The sequence below is a fragment of the Hyperoodon ampullatus genome, assembly GCF_949752795.1.
Source record: "Hyperoodon ampullatus genome assembly, chromosome: 9".
NCBI classification, from domain to species: Eukaryota; Metazoa; Chordata; class Mammalia; order Artiodactyla; family Ziphiidae; genus Hyperoodon; species Hyperoodon ampullatus.
Genome location: NC_136922.1, coordinates 47,904,904 through 47,924,690, shown reverse-complemented (window position 1 = coordinate 47,924,690; position 19,787 = coordinate 47,904,904). Strand labels below are relative to the sequence as shown.

General features: G+C 38.9%; 1 protein-coding gene across 2 annotated transcripts; it reads left to right on the top strand.

Moving 5' to 3' along the window:
- Positions 1 to 11,777: 11,777 nt before the first annotated feature.
- On the top strand, positions 11,778 to 19,327 carry TAC1 (tachykinin precursor 1; the record flags this gene model as incomplete). 2 transcript variants are annotated; one of them, XM_079711064.1, is made up of 6 exons in its annotated part: positions 11,778 to 11,900; positions 12,971 to 13,067; positions 13,544 to 13,588; positions 14,065 to 14,088; positions 15,541 to 15,594; positions 19,278 to 19,327. In XM_079711064.1, the coding sequence occupies 6 exons, from the start codon at positions 11,778 to 11,780 to the stop codon at positions 19,325 to 19,327; spliced, it is 393 nt and encodes a 130-aa protein (XP_079567190.1). The 2 variants fall into 2 exon arrangements, with proteins under 2 accessions (XP_079567190.1, XP_079567191.1); XM_079711065.1 differs by lacking the exon at positions 13,544 to 13,588.
- Positions 19,328 to 19,787: the final 460 nt, after the last annotated feature.

Genomic DNA, 19,787 nt, shown 5'->3' with positions numbered 1-19,787 from the left:
GGCCCATAGACTAGTTTGCCAACTCCTGCTCTAGCCAGATATAGGACCTGGGCAAAGACTGTGGACTGGGACTGCTGTGTTCAGGGGACTGACAGGACACTGGTAGGCTAAAGTAGAGTAAATGGGAGGAGAGGGGCAGGAAGTGAGCATGAAGAGGTAAGCAGGGGCCAGATCATGCATGGCTTTGAAGGCCAGGGTTAAGGATTTTATTTAAGCCACTTTGAGTTTTAAGCAGGGTGGTAACAAGGTGCTCTTTGTGTTTTAAAAGCTCATTATAATTCCTTTGTGGAGAGTGGTTTGGAAGACAATTGAAGTTGTTCTGGACTAACAAGGTGGCAAAAAAAAAATGGGAAGAGGAGGACTTGCCTGGCGTGGCCAAAAAAAAAAAGTGAGGATCCTAACCGATGATGATGGATTGGGAGAGGGCGGGAGGGGTGGGGGGGATGCAGAGATAAAAGAAAGGAGAAAATTAACTTTGAGGTTTCTGGCTGGAACAACTGGGTAGACCACAGGTAGTCAAGTTGGGCTAAATTAAAAATTTCAAAGAGGAAGACTAGAGGACTTCCCTGGTGGCGCAGTGGTTGAGAATCCTCCTACCAATGCAGGGGACAGGGGTTCGAGCACTGGTCCAGGAGGATCCCACTTGCCACGGAGCAACTAAGCCCGTGCACCACAACTACTGATCCTGTGCTCTAGAGCCCACGAGCCACAACTACGGAGGCCGTGGGCCACAACTACTGAAGCCCATGCACCTACAGCCCACGCTCTGCAATAAGGGAAGCCACCACAATGAGAAGCTCGTACACCACAACGAAGAGTAGCCCCCCCTCGCCACAACTAGAGAAAGCCTGCGTGCAGCAACAAAGACCCAACACAGCCAAAAATAAATTTAAAAAAATTTTTTTAAATTAAAAAACATAAAAAAGAGGAAGACTAGAGGGAGAAAAGACTAAAAAGCTAGGTTGAATGCATATTAGGGAATCTTAAGAAATGAGTTAAGGAGATTGTAATTGTCTTTGTGAAAAAGAGGAAATTACTGAAGAGTTTTTTAGAGCAAAATAATATCATCAGAGTTCTCCTATAAACTGTGTTGTGTTGGATAGATTAGAGAGCAATATGTCATGAGTCAGGGAAAATTGTTAAGAAAGTATTGAAATCATATAGAAAAGAGATAATGAAGAGTTGGCCCAGGGTTATTAGTATTGGAAATGATAAGAAACGTAAACCTAACAGGTCTTTTGGTTTTATATATATATACATATATATGTATATATATATATGTATGTCTATGTATATATACATAAAATTTGAAGCTATTTATAATAAATTAATGATATAAACTAATTTTAAACATTAAAACATAAGACAAAAGCCAAGTTTTAAAGAGAAATGTTGAGTAATTAGACTAGACTAGAAGTTAATAAAACTGAGCCCCAAAATCGAAAACTAGCTCTGAGTTCTCTGACAGCTGAGATAAATAAAATAGAAGAAAAACAAGGGGAAAGAGGTGAAAATATTGGATAACATAAGTCCTATCTGATATAAGGAGACATACCAGTTTTCCAGAGAAGATACACCAAATAATAAAAGAAATAAATCTCACAGTCTTTTACAAAAGGAACATTAAACACACAATGAACTATGCCATAAGAGCTATTTGATCAAAACATATATACTCCTCATTAGCAATTTCTTAAATCAAAAACTCTTACATTTTATATCTAAACACCCAATTAAATAGAATACGTTATACCATAGACCTGTGATATTATTTTTACAAGAATTAGAAGCAATGAAATCCAGATAATGAGTTTTACAGTGACTTGATTTGATTCAAAAGTGAAACTTAGAAAATAGGAATACATGATTAGTGCTTCCCTTAGACATCCCCCACCCAAACCCTCAGCACATAAATGACATCAACTCTACAGCAGCCCAGACAATATGGTGGTAAGAGCTAGTGGCATGGACCCTGAAACCAGATAACCTGAGTTCAAAACCCATTTGGTAGAGACATTAATGGAAGCAGTGCAGGAGAGTGGTCATGGCTGCCAAATGGCAAGGTCTTCCCAGGGTAATCAGGGAGGACTTTTCGGAGTTCAAAATCAATTGTCTGATACATTAACTATTAAACTACTGCCTAGAGGATGAAGGGAATAAAGTATGGCTTCCCAACTGGGTTTCTCAGTTTGACATTGAAAAATGCACTTTCCTGTTTTAGGGTGCCCAGTGAATCTAAATGCGCACATTCTCATTATCAATCTAGTTCAGAATGATTTATTTCCTGATTTTTTTTTTTTTTTTTTTTTTGCGGTACGCAGGCCTCTCACTGTTGTGGCCTCTCCCGTTGCGGAGCACAGGCTCCGGACGCGCAGGCTCAGCGGCCATGGCTCACGGGCCTAGCCGCTCTGCGGCATGTGGGATCTTCCCAGACCGGGGCACGAACCCATGTCCCCTGCATCGGCAGGCGGATTCTCAACCACTGCACCACCAGGGAAGCCCTATTTCCTGATTTTTAACACTGTTTCTATGCCATGTTACAAACTGGCCATTTTGCTAAGACATTTGGGCTGGCTACCCCTAATTTTCAATGAATTTTTGACCTTTAAGGATCCAGTTTAGTAAAACTGATAACTGATTAGGTGTATGTTCAGTAGACTTATTAGTCTGGTTTATTATTTTAACCCTGCAGCGTCATGTTGAATAAAGAGATTATCTTCAGTCTTTTGGCAAGTATATACAATGTGAATTTTTCAATTGCACCCAGAAGCAATGGAAGGAAAACACATTTGTTAAATATTTTTAAAAACTGTTATCCTTGACTATATGTAAGTAGTTCAAAAAATCACCAAACACCTAATCTTTTGATTCAAGAACCACTAGTGACTAGGAGTTTATGAGGTGAAAAACAACAGCTGTGAGCTTTGCTCTTCTTCGAGAACAAGTTACCTTTGTTTGCTAACAGGATTTGCTGATGTTTAGACTGAACAAGAAGTTAATGTCAGTTGACTTCATCTTGTTTTACCCCTCCCAATCCTTGACTACCACCCCCACCACCCCCCACCCCCAACCCCCACCCCTGGCAACATTTGCCACCTTGGTTCCAATCCTCCAGTGAATACCCATTGCATAGCCTTATCTCTCTGCCTTTGCTTAAGCTGTTCCCTCTCCCTGGAATGCCTTCTATCCTACTCCCTCACACCTAGGGAAATCTCATTCCATGCTCCCTTAATACAATGCTCACTCTTCTGTTATAGCATCTATTATGTGTCCTGCCCCTCTGACTTTCTTGAGCCCTGCTGGAGCAAAAAGTGTGACTCATTCAGCTCTGTATTCCCAACACCATGCTTGCTTAGAACATAGCAAACATTAAATAAATGTTTATTGATTTAATTCTTTTTGTGGCATATGCAGAAGGTTGGAGGGTTGAAATACTGTATCCTTTTTCTAGTAGTGTGCCACTTCTGACTTTACTGTACCAGGAACTCAAATCAGTTTCTCATAAAAAGTGGCTCTCTGGACAAAGGGACAGCAACACAACAACTAAACGCTTGAAAAAGCAGCATCATGAAAAATAGAAGGAAGCAATTAGATTTAGATGCAAGGGATTAGTATTACCTGATGAAACCATGATTATATTACCTGGTTTTGAGTAGAACTGTTTAAAATCCCCTCTACTGTACCTCAGGTGCTACAGAAACTTGTAATTCTACCTTTGCCTCTGAGTGGTGTCTCTTTCCATGCAGTGGCAAATGCTCAATAACCCAGAGCCTGGTAATAATGGAGGCTGGAAGGATTTCAAAGAGTGATTGACATGAGTGTGCTTAAAAAATCAGTAAAGCGTGTTAGAATTTCCATGAGGCAGCAAGAAAAAAAGAAGTGATCATAGCAGCGAGATTTCCCAGGTAAATAACATGTAAAAGGTAAGCCAGTGTGTCAGGGAAGAGAGAAGGGACTTTACCCTGCAGATAACATATTCTTCCACTGTCATATTTGCAGCTACAGCAGTGCTCCAGAGGATTTTCTAAAGTTAGGGAGTCTGGGACAACAAAACAGTAAAGAACTAATGCATCCATGTGATATAGATGATATCCAACAATTCTACAAACAATTACTAGTCAGATAAAATGAACATGGTACTATTCCAGGTCTTCTCCAATGCCTACAAAATAAAGTAAAAATTGTTAATTCCAAGAAGAAAATTAAAATCTACCATCAGCCACTAAACAAGAGTCACAATCTAATTAATGCACTAATCTTCAAGAACCTGTAGCCAATGAAAGAAGCAGAAAATTCTGGAGCCAAGCAGAGAGAGAGGCCCATCACTGCTTGGCTCCACAGGACCCCAGTCTCCCAAACTTTGCCATCACCTTCCAAAAGATTTATTTGTGAATTGATAAAATTCTGAGAATTCTCAATGATGCTATACATGGAGAGAAGCAAACTGAGTGGGCAGATGATTATTTTCTTCCAAAACATAAAGGATACAAGTGGGTGAGAGAAACTGGTGACACCAGGGAATAGAATAGAGCTGATGCTCAGGGAAGTGGAGGGAAGCTGTCAGGCATACAGAACTCAAAGTCCAGTGGGGTCGCTCACCAGAAAGGAACAGACCCTCCAATCAGGGAATTGACATGGAACAAGACACTGCACCAAAATCTCAGGGGAAAGAGCAGAGACTAAGTATTCAGACCGTATCACACCTCATCCAAGTTCCCCCTCCCCTGTCATTCCCTCAGGCTAAGAAAAGTGAACAGAAGGCAAAATTCCTAGTCCTCAGAGGGAAAAAAATCTCCAGTATTATAGAAATAGAGTCAAACAGTCTCGCCCAGAGCCACCCAAGCAACATCTAGATGGAGAGAATGGTCCAGAAACTGTGCAAATATATTACACACTGTTTAGGATTCTCCAGAGAAACAGAACCAATAGGATGGGTATGTGTGTATCTGTGCATGTGTGTGGAGAAGGAAAGAGAGGGAGAGATTTTTTTTTTAAGGAATCAGTTAAAGGATTTAAGGAATTAGCTCACACAATTATGGGGGCTGGCAAATCTGAAATCCACAGGGCAGCCTGGCAGGCTAGAAATTCAGCAAGAAGTTGACGTCTTGGGTCCAAAGGCAGTCAGGAGGCAGAATTCCTTCTTCCTTATGGAACCTCAGTCTTTTTCTCTTAAAACCTTCAACTGATTGGATGAAGCCCACCCATATAATGTAGAATAATGGCTTTACCCAAAGTCTACTGATTCAAATATTAATCACATCTTTAAAAAAAATACCTTCATGGCAACATCTAGAATGGTGTTTGACCAAACAACTAGGCAACATAGCCTAGCCAAGTTGACAAGTAAAATTAACCATACACACAAACACACACACACACACACACACAGCCACCTAGAATAATAATAGTTAAATGTGCATTGCATGTGCTAAGCACTGTTCCTTACACTTTACATGTATTTACTCATTTCACCCCCACAGCAATCTTATGAGGTAAGTACTATTTATTATCCCATTTGATGGATTACAAAATTGAGGCAGAGAGTACATGGCTAGCAAGTGGCTAAGCCTGTATTAAAATTGGTAGCACTTGCTCAAAACTCATGCATTTTACCACTGAACTTGAAGGAAACATAACTCAGGAAACAGAAGGAAACTCCCTCAATTACTTCACACCAAGAATATCTTAATAAGAACATAAATTCAATAAAATAAAATTATACCAATAAAATAATAAAGCAATTAAATGAGATGAAACAGGAAATTACTAATCTACATAGACAAATTGGGGACTATGCAACATGATTATGGAAATAGTAAGTAATTTAGATACAGCAAGGTGAATTACTGACACAAAAGTCAATTACTACACAAAGAGGAAAAGGTAAGATAATCTAAGTGAATGTGGGTGAAAAGGGCAAAGAATTAAAGCAACTTGGTAGAATATTATAGACATTAGATATACATATTACAATAGTATATATATATATATATATATATATATATATATAATAAAATGTATTAAGATCCAAAGAAAAAGACCATAATATTTTTGAAGTGGAATTTCCATTTAAAAGATATATTCACAAAGACATAATACAGTAGAATTTCCCCAAAATGAAGAGAGAGAATTATCTGCAAAACAAAAACAGTCATGAAACACTAAGAAAATTAGATGTGAGATGCCCAACAAGACATATCCTAATTGAAATATTGAACATCAAGGATAAAGAAAGAACTCCTCAGATATTGAAGCAAAACAGCAAATCACATCTAAGCAGGGGGAAAAACTATCCCACCTCAGAATTCTCCACAACACTCAATTCTGCAAGACAATGAAGCAGTGTCCATAAAGGGCTGAGAAAAATGAAATTTAATTTTTACATATTATAACTATTTAAGATGTCATTCAAGCATAGGAAACACTGAGAGACATTCACTAGCATGAAAGAAGGCAGGGAATGCAATATGTATGATTTCTTCTCGAGGAAGAAAAATTTGCTTGACAGTAACATCCACCCAAATAAAAGATGATTGAAAATAAACTTGAGAATGGCAAAGCTAGATTAGAGGGACTGGTGGTGAACAGAAATCTGTTTAAATATAGAATGAATAGAAGACAACTAATGAAAGTACAGAAGCAAAAATAATTGTGAATGTTATAAACCTGAATAATATTAAAATAATAATATAACTACAAAAATTGGGAGGTGGGGGGTAAGGACGATGGGAGGAAGTTTGAGTGCCAATGTCCTCATCTTTCAAAACGGGAGATAAATAGGTACTCTCCAAATATCTATTTTTTAAACTGTTACATACCAGCCTCTTAATGTTTATCTCCAAATCTTGTTTTATAACATTAATGGGTTATTTTATGGAAAAAGTATCTTGTGGTAAAGAAACATTTTTCACTTTTAGTTTGTTTTTCTTCTGCTAAAGTCAAATAAAATATAAGCAACCATCTTTTATTAAAAATACTTCCTAGGATCTCATCCTACTTTCATAACTTTTATTTATCTGTGACTATTGCTATAGTCTTCAACATATAATATGCATAGAACTATATTCAAAATAATGTTAAGGGTGGCAATTTCTGAGTTTGTGGTAATTTTTTTAAAAATACATTATTGTATTTTTCTGCATTGCGTTGTTTTTTATAAAAGGTAGGTCTTATTTTACAAAAAGAAAAAAATCAGGTGTTTTTTTTTTTCCCTTTAAAAATTGTAGGCAGTATATCAAGATGTTAACTATGGTTTATTCCGGGTTATGAGAAAATGGATGGTAGTATTTTTTCTTTGTGCTTTCCTGCATGTTTTTAATTTACAAACATAAAAAATGATTTATTAACTATTTACTTTTTCACCATTCTACTTCTCATACATATGCATTTTACTGATATGTATATTTTCATAAATTTGATGTTTTGGGAAACAAAACAAATAAAGAATAGAAATATCCCAAATAAAAGAAATGAAGAATATAAGTAGCCCAAACCCTGCAATGTTCAAGGAGAAAGTGTGTCAGTAAAGTGCATGACCTTACTAGGAGCACTAAGTTAGCAACTGACGAATGACATGGAAAAAGTGGGTAATGTATTCTTTGATCAATTTTTTATCTCATTGTTGTTTATTACTCAATTCTATAAAACAGCCTTTGTTTTATGTACTGTGGCACATTTACAACATATAGCATCTGAACACAGTTATACACCTGGTTACACTGAGCTAACAGGGAAGAATTTGTGAAATAGCTGTCTTTATTGTTACTTCATAAACCACATCAGCAACTAAGAAAAAAAATGAGTCTAAAATGCCCCACTTTGGGTATGGAATTTTACAAGGTGGAGAGGGATATGAATACATATTTGCTTAAAATATAATAACAACAAAAATAAAATAATAATAAAAGGATAAACTAAACCTAAAAGAAATAGTTACTAGAAGGAAGAGGGTAGTGGGACAGGGATTGAAAGTATACTTCTTTGAATACATTATGTTTCAAATATTTGAGTTTGGAACTATGTGTTTTATATAATTCTAATAAAAGCAATTCCTAAAACTCAAAAGCAAAGTGAGCAAATGAACCTATGTGTATTATAGTTGATAGCATAACCATATAGAGAACTTTTAAAATGACTTTAAAACATAGTAAGTTGACTGAACATACCTTGTGTGATATATCTTAAAGATTTAAAAAAATGCAAATAAAAGCCCTTAGTCTGTTTCTAATAATCATATTGTTGATCATGTTGGCATTGTGTATTGGGATAAAGCAAATGAGTAACAATGTTGATGTCACTGGGAACTGATATTTTGGCATTGAAGAGAAGATGCAAAACAGAAGAGGTTAAAGAAAGACCCTAAGGCTTCCCTGGTGGTGCAGTGGTTGAGAGTCCGCCTGCCGATGCAGGGGACAGAGGTTCGTGCCCGGTCCGGGAAGATCCCACATGCCACGGAGCGGCTAGGCCCATGAGCCATGGCCGCTGAGCCTGCACGTCCGGAGCCTGTGCTCCGCAACGGGAGAGACCACAACAGTGAGAGGCCCGCATACCGCAAAAAAAAAGAAAAAAAAAAAAGAAAGACCCTATAGTATCCTGATTTGAACAGAAAGTTGTCACGATATATTCATGATTTTAAACACACACACATACACACATATTCAGCTCTATTCATTGAAAAAGTCTTGAAACAATGAAGAACTCTGTAGCAGTGTGCACCCGTAATACCCAGATTATGGTCTCTAATTATCATTTCTAATTCAAAAGAAACAAGAGCTCCTTAAATGCAAATTGCAGGTTTGAGGCAGGAAATATACAACTTAAACCTAGAATATCTTGTCTTACCAAAATCAAGAAAGCCCTTAAAGCCTATTTAAGGCATATCAGATATCTCACGAGTCAATTTGAAAAGTCACTTTCTGGTCACCTTTCTTCTTCTGGCCAAGAAATGGGATAATCTGAGCACCAATTAGAAGGAGGCCTGATTCTATCTTTCTTTGAAGAAATGAAATACTTCAATTGTGTTTAAATTCATGAAGTCATAAGAATCCTAAATGGGGAGGTGCCATATTTGAATGTATTAATTTACCAACTCATTTTTTAAATTGGTAAAGGGAATTAATCAAGCACTTATCCCATCTTTCCTAGGTTAGCCATGTCTTAGAGTAACTACATAGTTGTTGAGAAAAAAATTTTCTCTTTATATGGAATAGGCCAGCTAATAAATAAAAAAATAAATGATAAAATCATAATAACACTATTTTGAAAGTACTAATAAGTTAATGGATCTAAAAAGATCAGCAACAGCTGCTAACTCTCAAAAGGAGAAACAACCAGCTATCACGTGCTTCCTAACAACATATACAAAGTAACTTTGTCAGAAAAACTGAACCAACATGTCATTAAACTTCTAGATACAACTACCAAGTAATCGGAAAAAGAACAGAGGAACAAGTTAAAAGAAACCACTAGGTGTAATCAGCAAACTCCAGAACATAGTACAGTCTACTGAGCAGTTTTATTCATAAAGAGAGAGTGAGAGAGAGAACTATAGATTAGGTAAGATTTAAGAGATATACAAACCAATTGCAATTTATGAACTTCATTACAATTCTGATTTCAACTAGTGAACTGTATGGGGGTGGGGCTTATGAAACAATGAGGAATATTTGAACACTGACTGGATATTAATGTAAGGAATTATTTTATGTTGTTTTTAGGTGGAACAACAGCATGGTTCTGTTTTTATTTTTTATCCTTTCTATAGACATGCTGAAATATTTACAGTTGAAATTATGTCTGAGATTTGCTTTGAAATAATCTGAGTGGTGGGGAAATAGGAAGGGTTTGTAAGTGAAACTTGCAAATTGTTTCAAGTGGATGATTCTCTCTACTTTTGTATGTTTATAATTTCCCATATAAAAAAGTTATAAAAACAAAGAATATAACGCCTTGCATTGTGAGGCTAGGCCTAAAGAAATGAGATAGACACATGGGAATTTCAAAAGTCAGGGTTATTTAAGGAAGAACAACAAATATTAGAAGAAAAAATATTGGTTTATATGAATTGCAATATATGAATTCCTTTATGCACTATACTAAGAACATCAGAATTAACTGGAAAGCATAGTACTTACTAAGGAAAGAGCAGAAAACAACTCCACCCCAGATACAACAGTCATTTAGTCTGCAAGGCAAACCATGGGCTCATGGAAAGCTGTGATATCTATACAGATGTTATTTGTCAAATCTTTTCGTATTGATAATGACTGCCCAATTAACATCTTCACTACACTTATTTTCATATACAGGAGAAATCTATGAAGGATCTTAAGAGTCCTTTAGCGACAACCGGGAAGGATCCTGTACACCTCTGGCGCGTTTCTTAGTCTTCAGTGAGAAAGGGTAGGAGAGAAGCGAAAACGTACCCCTGCTCCAGCATGTAGCTAGCTAGCTTGGACCAAAAGATATCCTAGAATGGCACTGATATAAAAGTTCTACGTGCAATGCCAGGTTTAAATTCCCCTGTCTCCAAAACGTAAAATAAATCTGCTGCCATCGTCTGAAATCCTATGGGACTGAAAAATCCTTTCGTATTACTGAAGAAACGCCAGTATTCTAGCTAATTTGGGAGAAGGATGTTCTGCTCGTAGAAAGATCCTATTGATATATCTCAGCAAGACACTCTTAAGACACTCTGCAGATGGAAATAGGGGGGAAATGTCTCCCTACCCGCCCCCCCATTTGAAGTTCTCCTTTCTTAGCCTGATTTTCGACAACAATATCTTTATACCCGAAGTTATTTGGCCATCCTTGGAAGTGCAACTTACCCTCTCAAGGGACTTAAAAGTTGCCTAAGCCTGAGAAATGAGTCACTTTGCTCAATTTTGATGAGTAATCTCAGGTGTCATGGAACCCCATTCTGAAGAAAAAGAGGGGAGGGGGCGTCAGATCTGCAAACGGAAGAAGACAGGCCGCTGCGGATTGGATGGCGAGATCTCGATTTTCCTATAATTGCGTCATTTCGAACCCAATTGGGTCCAGATGTTATGCGCACCGACGGATTGCCGTCTCGGAAACTCTCAATCAGACGCAAGCGAAAGGAGAGGAGGCGGCTAATTAAATATTGAGCAGAAAGTCGCGTGGGGAGCGTGTCACGTGGGTCTTGAGGCTCAGCGAACCTCGGATAAATACCGCGCTGCAGCCAGCAGGCAAAAGCGCGAGCCGCTGCGACAGAGAGTGCCGAGCGCCCAGCGAGCGCTCCGACCCGCCGAGGAACCCCAAGGGCTGGTCAGCCGCAGTAAGTGCCTGCGCCCTGCCGGGTGGGCTTTCCGCACCGCGCACCGCTCCGAGGCGGCGTCTAGCAGGGCTGGATGGGCCGCTGCGGCGAGGGACAGCGGGGAGACAGCTGAGGGGCAGCGGGGGGACTGCGGGGAGACGGCAGGGAGACGGCGGCGAGACGGGTATCCCAAGTGCCTTGTCCCTCTTTGCCTTCCACCCGCAGAGCCTCCTGGCTTGAAGGTATGGATTGGTGGGTTGGGGGCTGGGGGAGCTGGGATCTAGGAAGAATAGGATTTGAGAAGCTTTAGGGCTTGATTCTCTTTCGTAAATGGTACCGACAGGACTTTAGCCCTTAGGCGGTTTATCTTGTTTCAATCGACCTTGAGTTCCGTTGTGGGATCGAAAATCCTGCTGCCTCAACTCTTGGATAGACACCCCCAATACATATATATTTTTTTCTCTCCTCTGCCTCTTCTCCCCACTTTTCCCAGAAATCCAGCATGAAAATCCTCGTGGCCTTGGCAGTCTTTTTTCTCGTCTCCACTCAACTGTTCATAGAAGAAATTGGAGCCAACGATGATCTGAGTTATTGGTCTGACTGGTCCGACAGAGACCAGATCAAGGTGAGACCCGGTCCCAAGATGGCCCGCGCCGTTCTTCATGGGCTTAGGAGGTGTCACTTACCCCCCCCCCCCCCCCCGCGACAGCATCCTAGTTACCCTAGCGGGCACCGGGACCGCAACCAGAGGCGGTGGAGGCGCGCCGGGAGGGATGTAGAGGAACGCCATCCCCTGGGTCCCACACGAGATTTTGCATCCAAGAACCAAGTTTCCTCCCGAGGGCTGCACCGTCGGGTCTCGGGAACTCTCTGGAGGAATAATACCCTCCTAGGTGATCCCGGAATCCTCACAAGACTGGAAACCTCACAAGGTTTCATCCCCTGGTAACGCGGATTTCGGAGACTCAGGTCCAGCTGCATTTGGAAATGGCATTTGGAAATGCTGGGGCAGGGGCAGAGGAGTGCGCGCCCGACGCAGGCGAAAGCCAGGGCAAGTGGCGAGGTGCTGGGGGCTTGGAGAGTCGCAGGTGGGTAGGAGGCTAACTTCCTGCGATGACTTTTATTTTACGGACCTGGAGACGTAGCCGCAAGTTTTCCTTTAGGTCGCTCGCAGGCTATTCGCGCAAGGGAGAGCGCCCCGCCGGAACAGTGAAAGTCGCGCACTGTTAGTCGCTTGTAAAGGGCTGTCACCTTCCCTACTCTCCCCCCGCCACTCCCCCCTACACACCTGTGCGCATTTAGGGCGGTGAGAAGTCTCCAAAGCCCGAGCTAGAGATGAACAAAGTCCGGTAGCTGAGCGGCAGATAAGTGAGGGTCCCCGGGATGGGAGGAAAGAGGGGAAAGCGAGCAGGGCTTGGAGACGACGAGCCTCCAGCTAACTGGTTACTGCTAGGCTTCGGGGAGGCGGCGGCGCCGGACACGAATTGGGCGGGGAGGGGTGGAGAGAGGCAACGCCCCGGTGTCGGGAGGCCCGGCCTCCTCTCGCCTCGGAGCTGGTTCCCCACCCTGGCTTGGCCTGTCCCCACCGCCAAGATTTGCCCCAGGCTGGAGCGCACCACCAGAATGACTCTAGTTTGCCGGCGCCTTGCACTGGTTGCCTACACGTGTGCCCCTGTCGGTGCGTCTGTCCTCTAGGAGGAGCTGCCCGAGCCCTTTGAGCATCTTCTGCAGAGAATCGCCCGCAGACCCAAGCCTCAGCAGTTCTTCGGATTAATGGGCAAACGGGATGCTGGTGAGATGGGCAGCCATCACCCTCTCTCTCTGGGCACCGCCCACCGCCCCCCCCCCCGCCACTCCCACCCCGGAATCCTAGCTCATGCTCAGAGCACGCAGTCTCTCTTGATCTATGAGCAGAGATTTCCACCCTAAAATGGGTATATCTCCCGGAGCACGACTCTGACCCTCACCCCGCTAACACACACAAGCCACGGAGGGAGGGAGAGATCGGTCCAAACCGCCAAGAACAGGAACCAACCTTAAGCTAAGTGCTTCCTTGACTAAGGATCCAAACTGACAAAGAACAGGAAGGCACGGGGCCTCCAGGGGATATCAGAATGTTCTCAGTCCATGTGGAAAACTGACTTTAGACCACTGGAGTTAGATTAGATTTAGCTGCCAGTGTCTCATGATAGAAATATTTCCTTTTCTTGAATTCTAACACCATCAGTGGAGCGTGTAAACAGTTAATGTCAATTCGTCTCTTGTCAGATTCCTCAATTGAAAAACAAGTGGCCCTGTTACAGGCTCTTTATGGTAAACGTTTCTATAAATCTTTATTTTACTCTTGTGAATGCACATGTATGAAAATGGAGAATGTCTTTTGTGGGCTGAAATACGGATTCTTGGTTGATTATTGAATAAAGAGATGGGTTTGCTCTCTCTCTCTTGAGCATCAAAGCTGACCGGCCTTGAAGATGTATCTCTTATAAGAAAACGAGAGGTGGTACGGCCAGGCAGTTCAGGCCTCAGGAGTCTCACAGACCTGAGTTTGAATCTGTGGCCCACATAAATCACTTAAAAATACTCCTTTTGTTTAAAATATTTTGTCTTTATTATTAATAATTTGGATAGCATTTATGATTCTGCTATATTCCTCGGGATAGTACATGAATGGAAAATGTTGCATTATTTTAAAAATCAATTTATTTTATAATTCTCTTTAAAAGATATAATGTAGCTCCTTTAAAACAAATCTATTGTGTTTGTTAATTTTATTTTTCTTTCTGTAGGACATGGCCAGCTCTCTCATAAAAGTAAGTTCCAAATTATTTTGACATTTATCATATGCAAATGTAAATTAGATTGAATTCCACTTTACATAATAACTTATTTTCTGTTGTAATGTAGACTTAATATTTTTAATTAACACAATTTAAGAATGGAGCAGACTCATATTACATCCAGAACATGAATGTTTAAAGCTCTGTTGTTTAAACATATCATACTTACTAAAAGGATGCATTATATTAAAAATCCTTTAACTCCCAGCTGAACTGTTGCTGAATTCCTGACCCACAGAAACTGAGATAATAAAGAAAGAAAGGAAGGAGAGGAAGGAAGGAAGGAAGGAAGGAAGGGAGGGAGGGAGGGAGGAAGGAATCCTTTAACTCCTGTAAATTGTTAGTTTTAGATAAGAATTTCAATCCTAGGGGTAAAAATCCACCACACATTCCTCTCCCCTCACCCCCACCCCACCACTTCCACTGAAAAAAACGAAAGCAAAAACAAAAATCCAAGCATTTATAGGCATCTCCTAGTTCATTTAGTATGCTTGATTCCATGATGATGTCATTTATTAGAGTAATCCAGCAGCCAATTAAGAGGATGGAGTGAATGTCTGCGTAGAGAATCCATACTAAAGGTAAAGATAGATAAAGTTGTAGAAAGTACCAGGGGTCCATCTTAATCACACTCACTTATCCCAAGGTCCACTCACTTACTCCAACTTGGATTTTGATTCACTGGAAGCAGAGTAGAGGCCACACTAAGATAGCAGCCATGTTCTTAGCTAATATAGTATAAACCAAGAGACATCCTCCCACTAGAGTTAAAATAATAATCCTTTCCAAAGGCTTTATCTTTGAAAGTAAATAAATCTTATTCATATTTACTTTCTCAGGACTTGACTTTCAAGGGAATTATGTATAGCAAAATTCCATGCAATGAAAAGAAATGTACTTTATTAATGTCAAAACTAACGTACTTTTTCCAAAAGAAATATTTTTAAAAATCCAATGAAATAGCAATAGTGAACTTTAGAAGTTTATAATCATCAGGTACAGGAATCTGATTTAACTAAGCTTCAGTTTCCTGAGAAATACAACATATTCAGTAATATGAGGAAATAAGCTTTGATGTTTCTGCCACACAAATGTGAAATTGACTCCCTAAACATCAAAGCTAGCTCAAATAGCAATATTTAAAACATTGTATATAAACAGATAAAATAGAATATGAATAAAGTATACTTGCTAATATTTAGATATAGAATTGAGAAAAGTGCTTTCATTGTATTATTTTTATTTAGTGTCATTTATAAGACTTACTAGGAATCTTTATTTCTTCAGGCTCACCAAAACTTGAAATAATTATATATTTATTATATAGGCATATATTTGGAAGCTTGCTTTTTTTTGATACTACTTATAACAGTTTATTTCCTCAGAGATATACATATTAAAATACCCCTAAATGTATTTTTCCAGGGCATAAAACAGATTCCTTTGTTGGACTAATGGGCAAAAGAGCTTTAAATTCTGGTATGTATAAAACCATGACTGCAAATAAACAGTACCTTAAATCTACTTCTATTTTCTCTAAGGCATTCTTTTCAAAGTATTAAACAGGAATAATAAAATTAAAATGAGTATTTATGTTGAAAAAATCTGATTGCAATAAATAAATCCAAGAATGGATTTATAGATGATTGAGCTAATATCATCACAGTATCAATCTATCCTTCTCAAACTCCCAGTGTCTGCCGCATTTAAACATTACCTAACCTGAATCTTTGGGCTAGTCTAATACCCTTTCCCTTACATCTGTTCAATAAGCCACATTTAACCTTACTGAACTAAGGGGGATGGAGGATGGGGGAGATAAGACCGATAATTTTACTTGTTACCAAGGTAATTGGAAAGTCTTACAAAAGGTTAAATCTGACAGTCTTCCAACACAAAAATAAGTAAATAAATAAAAACAAATCCATTTTTATAAATCACTTGCTCTTAATGATATTATAGAAGCTCAAACTCTAAACCTGATGAATGTTTAAGACTAGGAGAGTAACATAGTCTGTTCCAATGCCTTCAAAAAGGAACACAATCAAATTATCCTAGAGGGTTATAATCAGTTCTGGCTATAAAACCCTTAAAGAGAAGGAGTGCCACAATTCTCCTCATAACCCAGTTTAAATCTGAACAACTCTTTCACTTGATGTAAAGCCTGCATATTTCCTTTCTTTTCTTTAATTTCTATCTTCTATGTAAATGCCATATGCATATATCTGAAAACTCTAATTTCTTAACTCATTCATCACAGTATTTTTAAGGTTAAATAACCCCTGTATCATTTTCATAGAAACTGATATTGTGTTAAGCTCATTCAGGCCTTATAGTTCATAGCTTAATTTGAAAGCTATTCAAATTCTCTTTATTTTACCTTCAGTGAAATTAGAATTAAAATACTAATAATGTAATTAATTAGAAAGTAATCATCACCTGTCTTATCCATTTAGAATATTTCTGGTTTCCTGAAAATCTGTAAGTAAGATATGCTGGCTTAATTAATCTGAAAAAGTCATGCAAAAATGAGGTATCCTAGTATTTTTTTTTTAATTTCATTTTATTTTTGGCTGCATTGGGCCCTCGTTGCTGTGCGCGGGCTTTCTCTAATTGCGGTGAGCGGGGGCTCCTCTTCGTTGCGGTGCGCAGGCTTCTCATTGCGGTGGCTTTTCTTTTTGCGGAGCACAGGCTCTAGGCGCACGGGGCTTCAGTAGTTGTGGCTTCAGGGCTCTAGAGCGTAGGCTCAGTAGTTTTGTCGACCCCTGGGCTTAGTCGCTCCAAGGCATGTGGTATCTTCGCGGAACAGGGATCGAACCCATGTCCCCTGCATTGGCAGGCGGATTCTAAACCACGGCGCCATCAGGGAAGCCCAAGGTATCCTCGTATTTATATTGGTTCTCTACCTTCCAGATTTAGACACTACATTTGTATTTCTTCGTCAGTAATTTGGAGGCTTCTCAAGTTTAAATTTTAAAGAAGTTACCAGTGTACCTAATGAAAAACTAAAATTGTTTTATTAGTATGTATTAGCTTCCAGCTTTTGGAAATGGAATATAAGTTTAAACCACACTGGCTTTATTTGTATCAGAAGTGTACACTAGCCCTTATATACCTGTGGTTTTCTTGATAATCACACCAGTCAACAGCTTTCCATTTTCAGAATTGATAAAAGGTTTCAGAACATGCTTAACTTTACAAATAATATAGATATGTGCAATATGAATAAATTAGATGCTATTAAATGTACTTAAAATAATATAATTATAGATAATATTAAATAGAATCACTGTATAAATCAGAATCAATTTATGACTAAATCTTTGCTCCTCCATTTTAGTTAAGAAAATACAAAAGGAAAAAATGGGCAAGCATGTAATTTATACCCAATCGGGTACATTTTCATATAATCAGTTGAGGCAAGGTTATCATAGACACCTTCTACAGCCATCCAATCCTTACCCTGTTATGGTCACAGACCCCTTTGACAATCTGAGTTATCTAGAAAGTGTCTTCCCAGAGAAACCCTTATCAGCTCATACACACAAACATTTACATATGGTTTTAGAGGGTTCAAGGACTCTTGAAGGTAAGAAACTCTGCTTCCAATTAAGAGAACATTGTATTTCAGCTCAATCACTAATGTCTTTGGTTAGTTTACATTCACATTCACTTCCCTTCTCTGAGGAACAAAATTATGTTACCAAAAGCTTGTCAGGAACTGTACTTGTGCTGATCATCCTCCTCCTCCTACAAACAAACCAGGGTCAGAAATGGACTGTTTCTTTCCTTCAGAACTGCCAAGATTGGGCCTCAGACTATTCCACCCCAGAAGTGTGTGCATGATTGACATAAAACATTCTCCTTATTGTTAACCTCACTTAAGGGAACCTTGGATGCTAATGAGAATCTGCTCAGTGGTAAACGGGGAAAGTGATAACACTGGAGGCTTCACCTACCTACTCTTTCAACAAATCCTTCTCACTGAGAAAATTGTTTAGAGTGGCACCTATGATTCCTACATGTCTTTCACAATTCTTTCTACTATTTCTATTTAAATTCAGTATTTTATACATGCATACTGAATTTTAAAAAGCACAGTAGTTTGACTACAATGTAAATCTAAGTGTATAAAGTATTAGATAAAATGATGAAAATATATACTTAAGTATTTTGATCACAGCAATCTGATCCTTACCCTTTTGTGGCTGCAGACCCCTTTGAAATTATATTTAATAATATAATATAATATAATATAATATAATATAATATAATATAACATAATATAATTTGGTACTTTTTTCTGTCCATATAGTCAAAGTACTTAAGTTACTTGCTAGCTATATGTTAAATACCTTTGGAAGCAGTGATTAATCTTTCACAGGCCATTAGGGTGCTAGGAGGTAAGTTAAACTATGTTGTATTTAGATGGCTCAATTGCCCTACTTATAGACAATGAGATTGTTTTTAGTCTCAAGGACAATCTATCATTGGGAGGAATCCACAAGATAGGAAGAGACCCTCACACCATTAGGTACTCCTATACCAGAAATCAGCAAACTTATTCTGTAAAGAGCCAGTTTTTAGACTAACATTTTAGACTATGTGAGCCATGCAGTCTCTGTAGCAACTATTCAAGTCTTCCATTTTAATGTTAAAGTAGGCATAGACAATACATAAATTAATGGGTGTGGTCATGTTCCAATAAAACATTATTTACAAGGAAAGATGGTGGGCTGGATTTGGCCCATGGCCTGTAGTTGGTTGATTCTGTCCTAGAATAAAAGTCCCACATTATGCTTTCATCCTCCTACTTCCTGTTTACTTTAGGCATTGTCCTTTCTATAAATCACCATGGTGTCCACCACTGCTTGAGAAAGCTGTGGAGAATCAATGTTGCAGTATACTGTGGAAATACACTTTGGGGGCACCAAGTCTATGAGGATGACCAAAATAACCAAGAATTCTGTGGACAGATCACTTCCAATCAGGATAAAGACTGAGGCCCGATTGGAAGATGTGCAAATGAGACTCTTAGAAATACTTCCATGGAGTGAAAAAAGTAATTATGAGTTTAAAATAAATTTCTGTATGCCTTGAACTTTGTTTAACTGTGTCAGTGAATCTTCTTAACAAACCCTTTACCTTATCTTTGTTCTCAGTGGCTTATGAAAGGAGTGCCGTGCAGAATTATGAAAGAAGACGTAAATAAACTACCTAACGTATTATTCATTGAGCTTCATTTGTGTCAATGGCCAAGGCAAGATAAAATGAGACATGCGCTATGAGGAATAATTATGTATTTAATAATAATTGTTGTTTTGAGTTGAAAACTCAAAAAGTATTTATTTTTCATATTGTGCCAGTATGTGTTGTAAAAGCGTGTTGTAATTCTAATATGACAACATGCTCAGAAGTAGAAGTCAGTGGTAATTTCTCAACAAAGCACAGTATACAGTGAAGTTGTAAAAGCCTATAAGAGATATAGTCTCCAAAGAAAGAAACCATTTCTCTTTGTTGGCAGCAGTCACATCAGCTACTACTAAAGAAAGGAAACTCACAGATAGGCAGTGCTTCTCCATTTGTTTTCATGGTGAAAGTGTACTGAGACTTGGTACCAAACTGTGTTTGTATCCCTGCAGCATGTTTCATGTTTTGTGACTATATAGAGA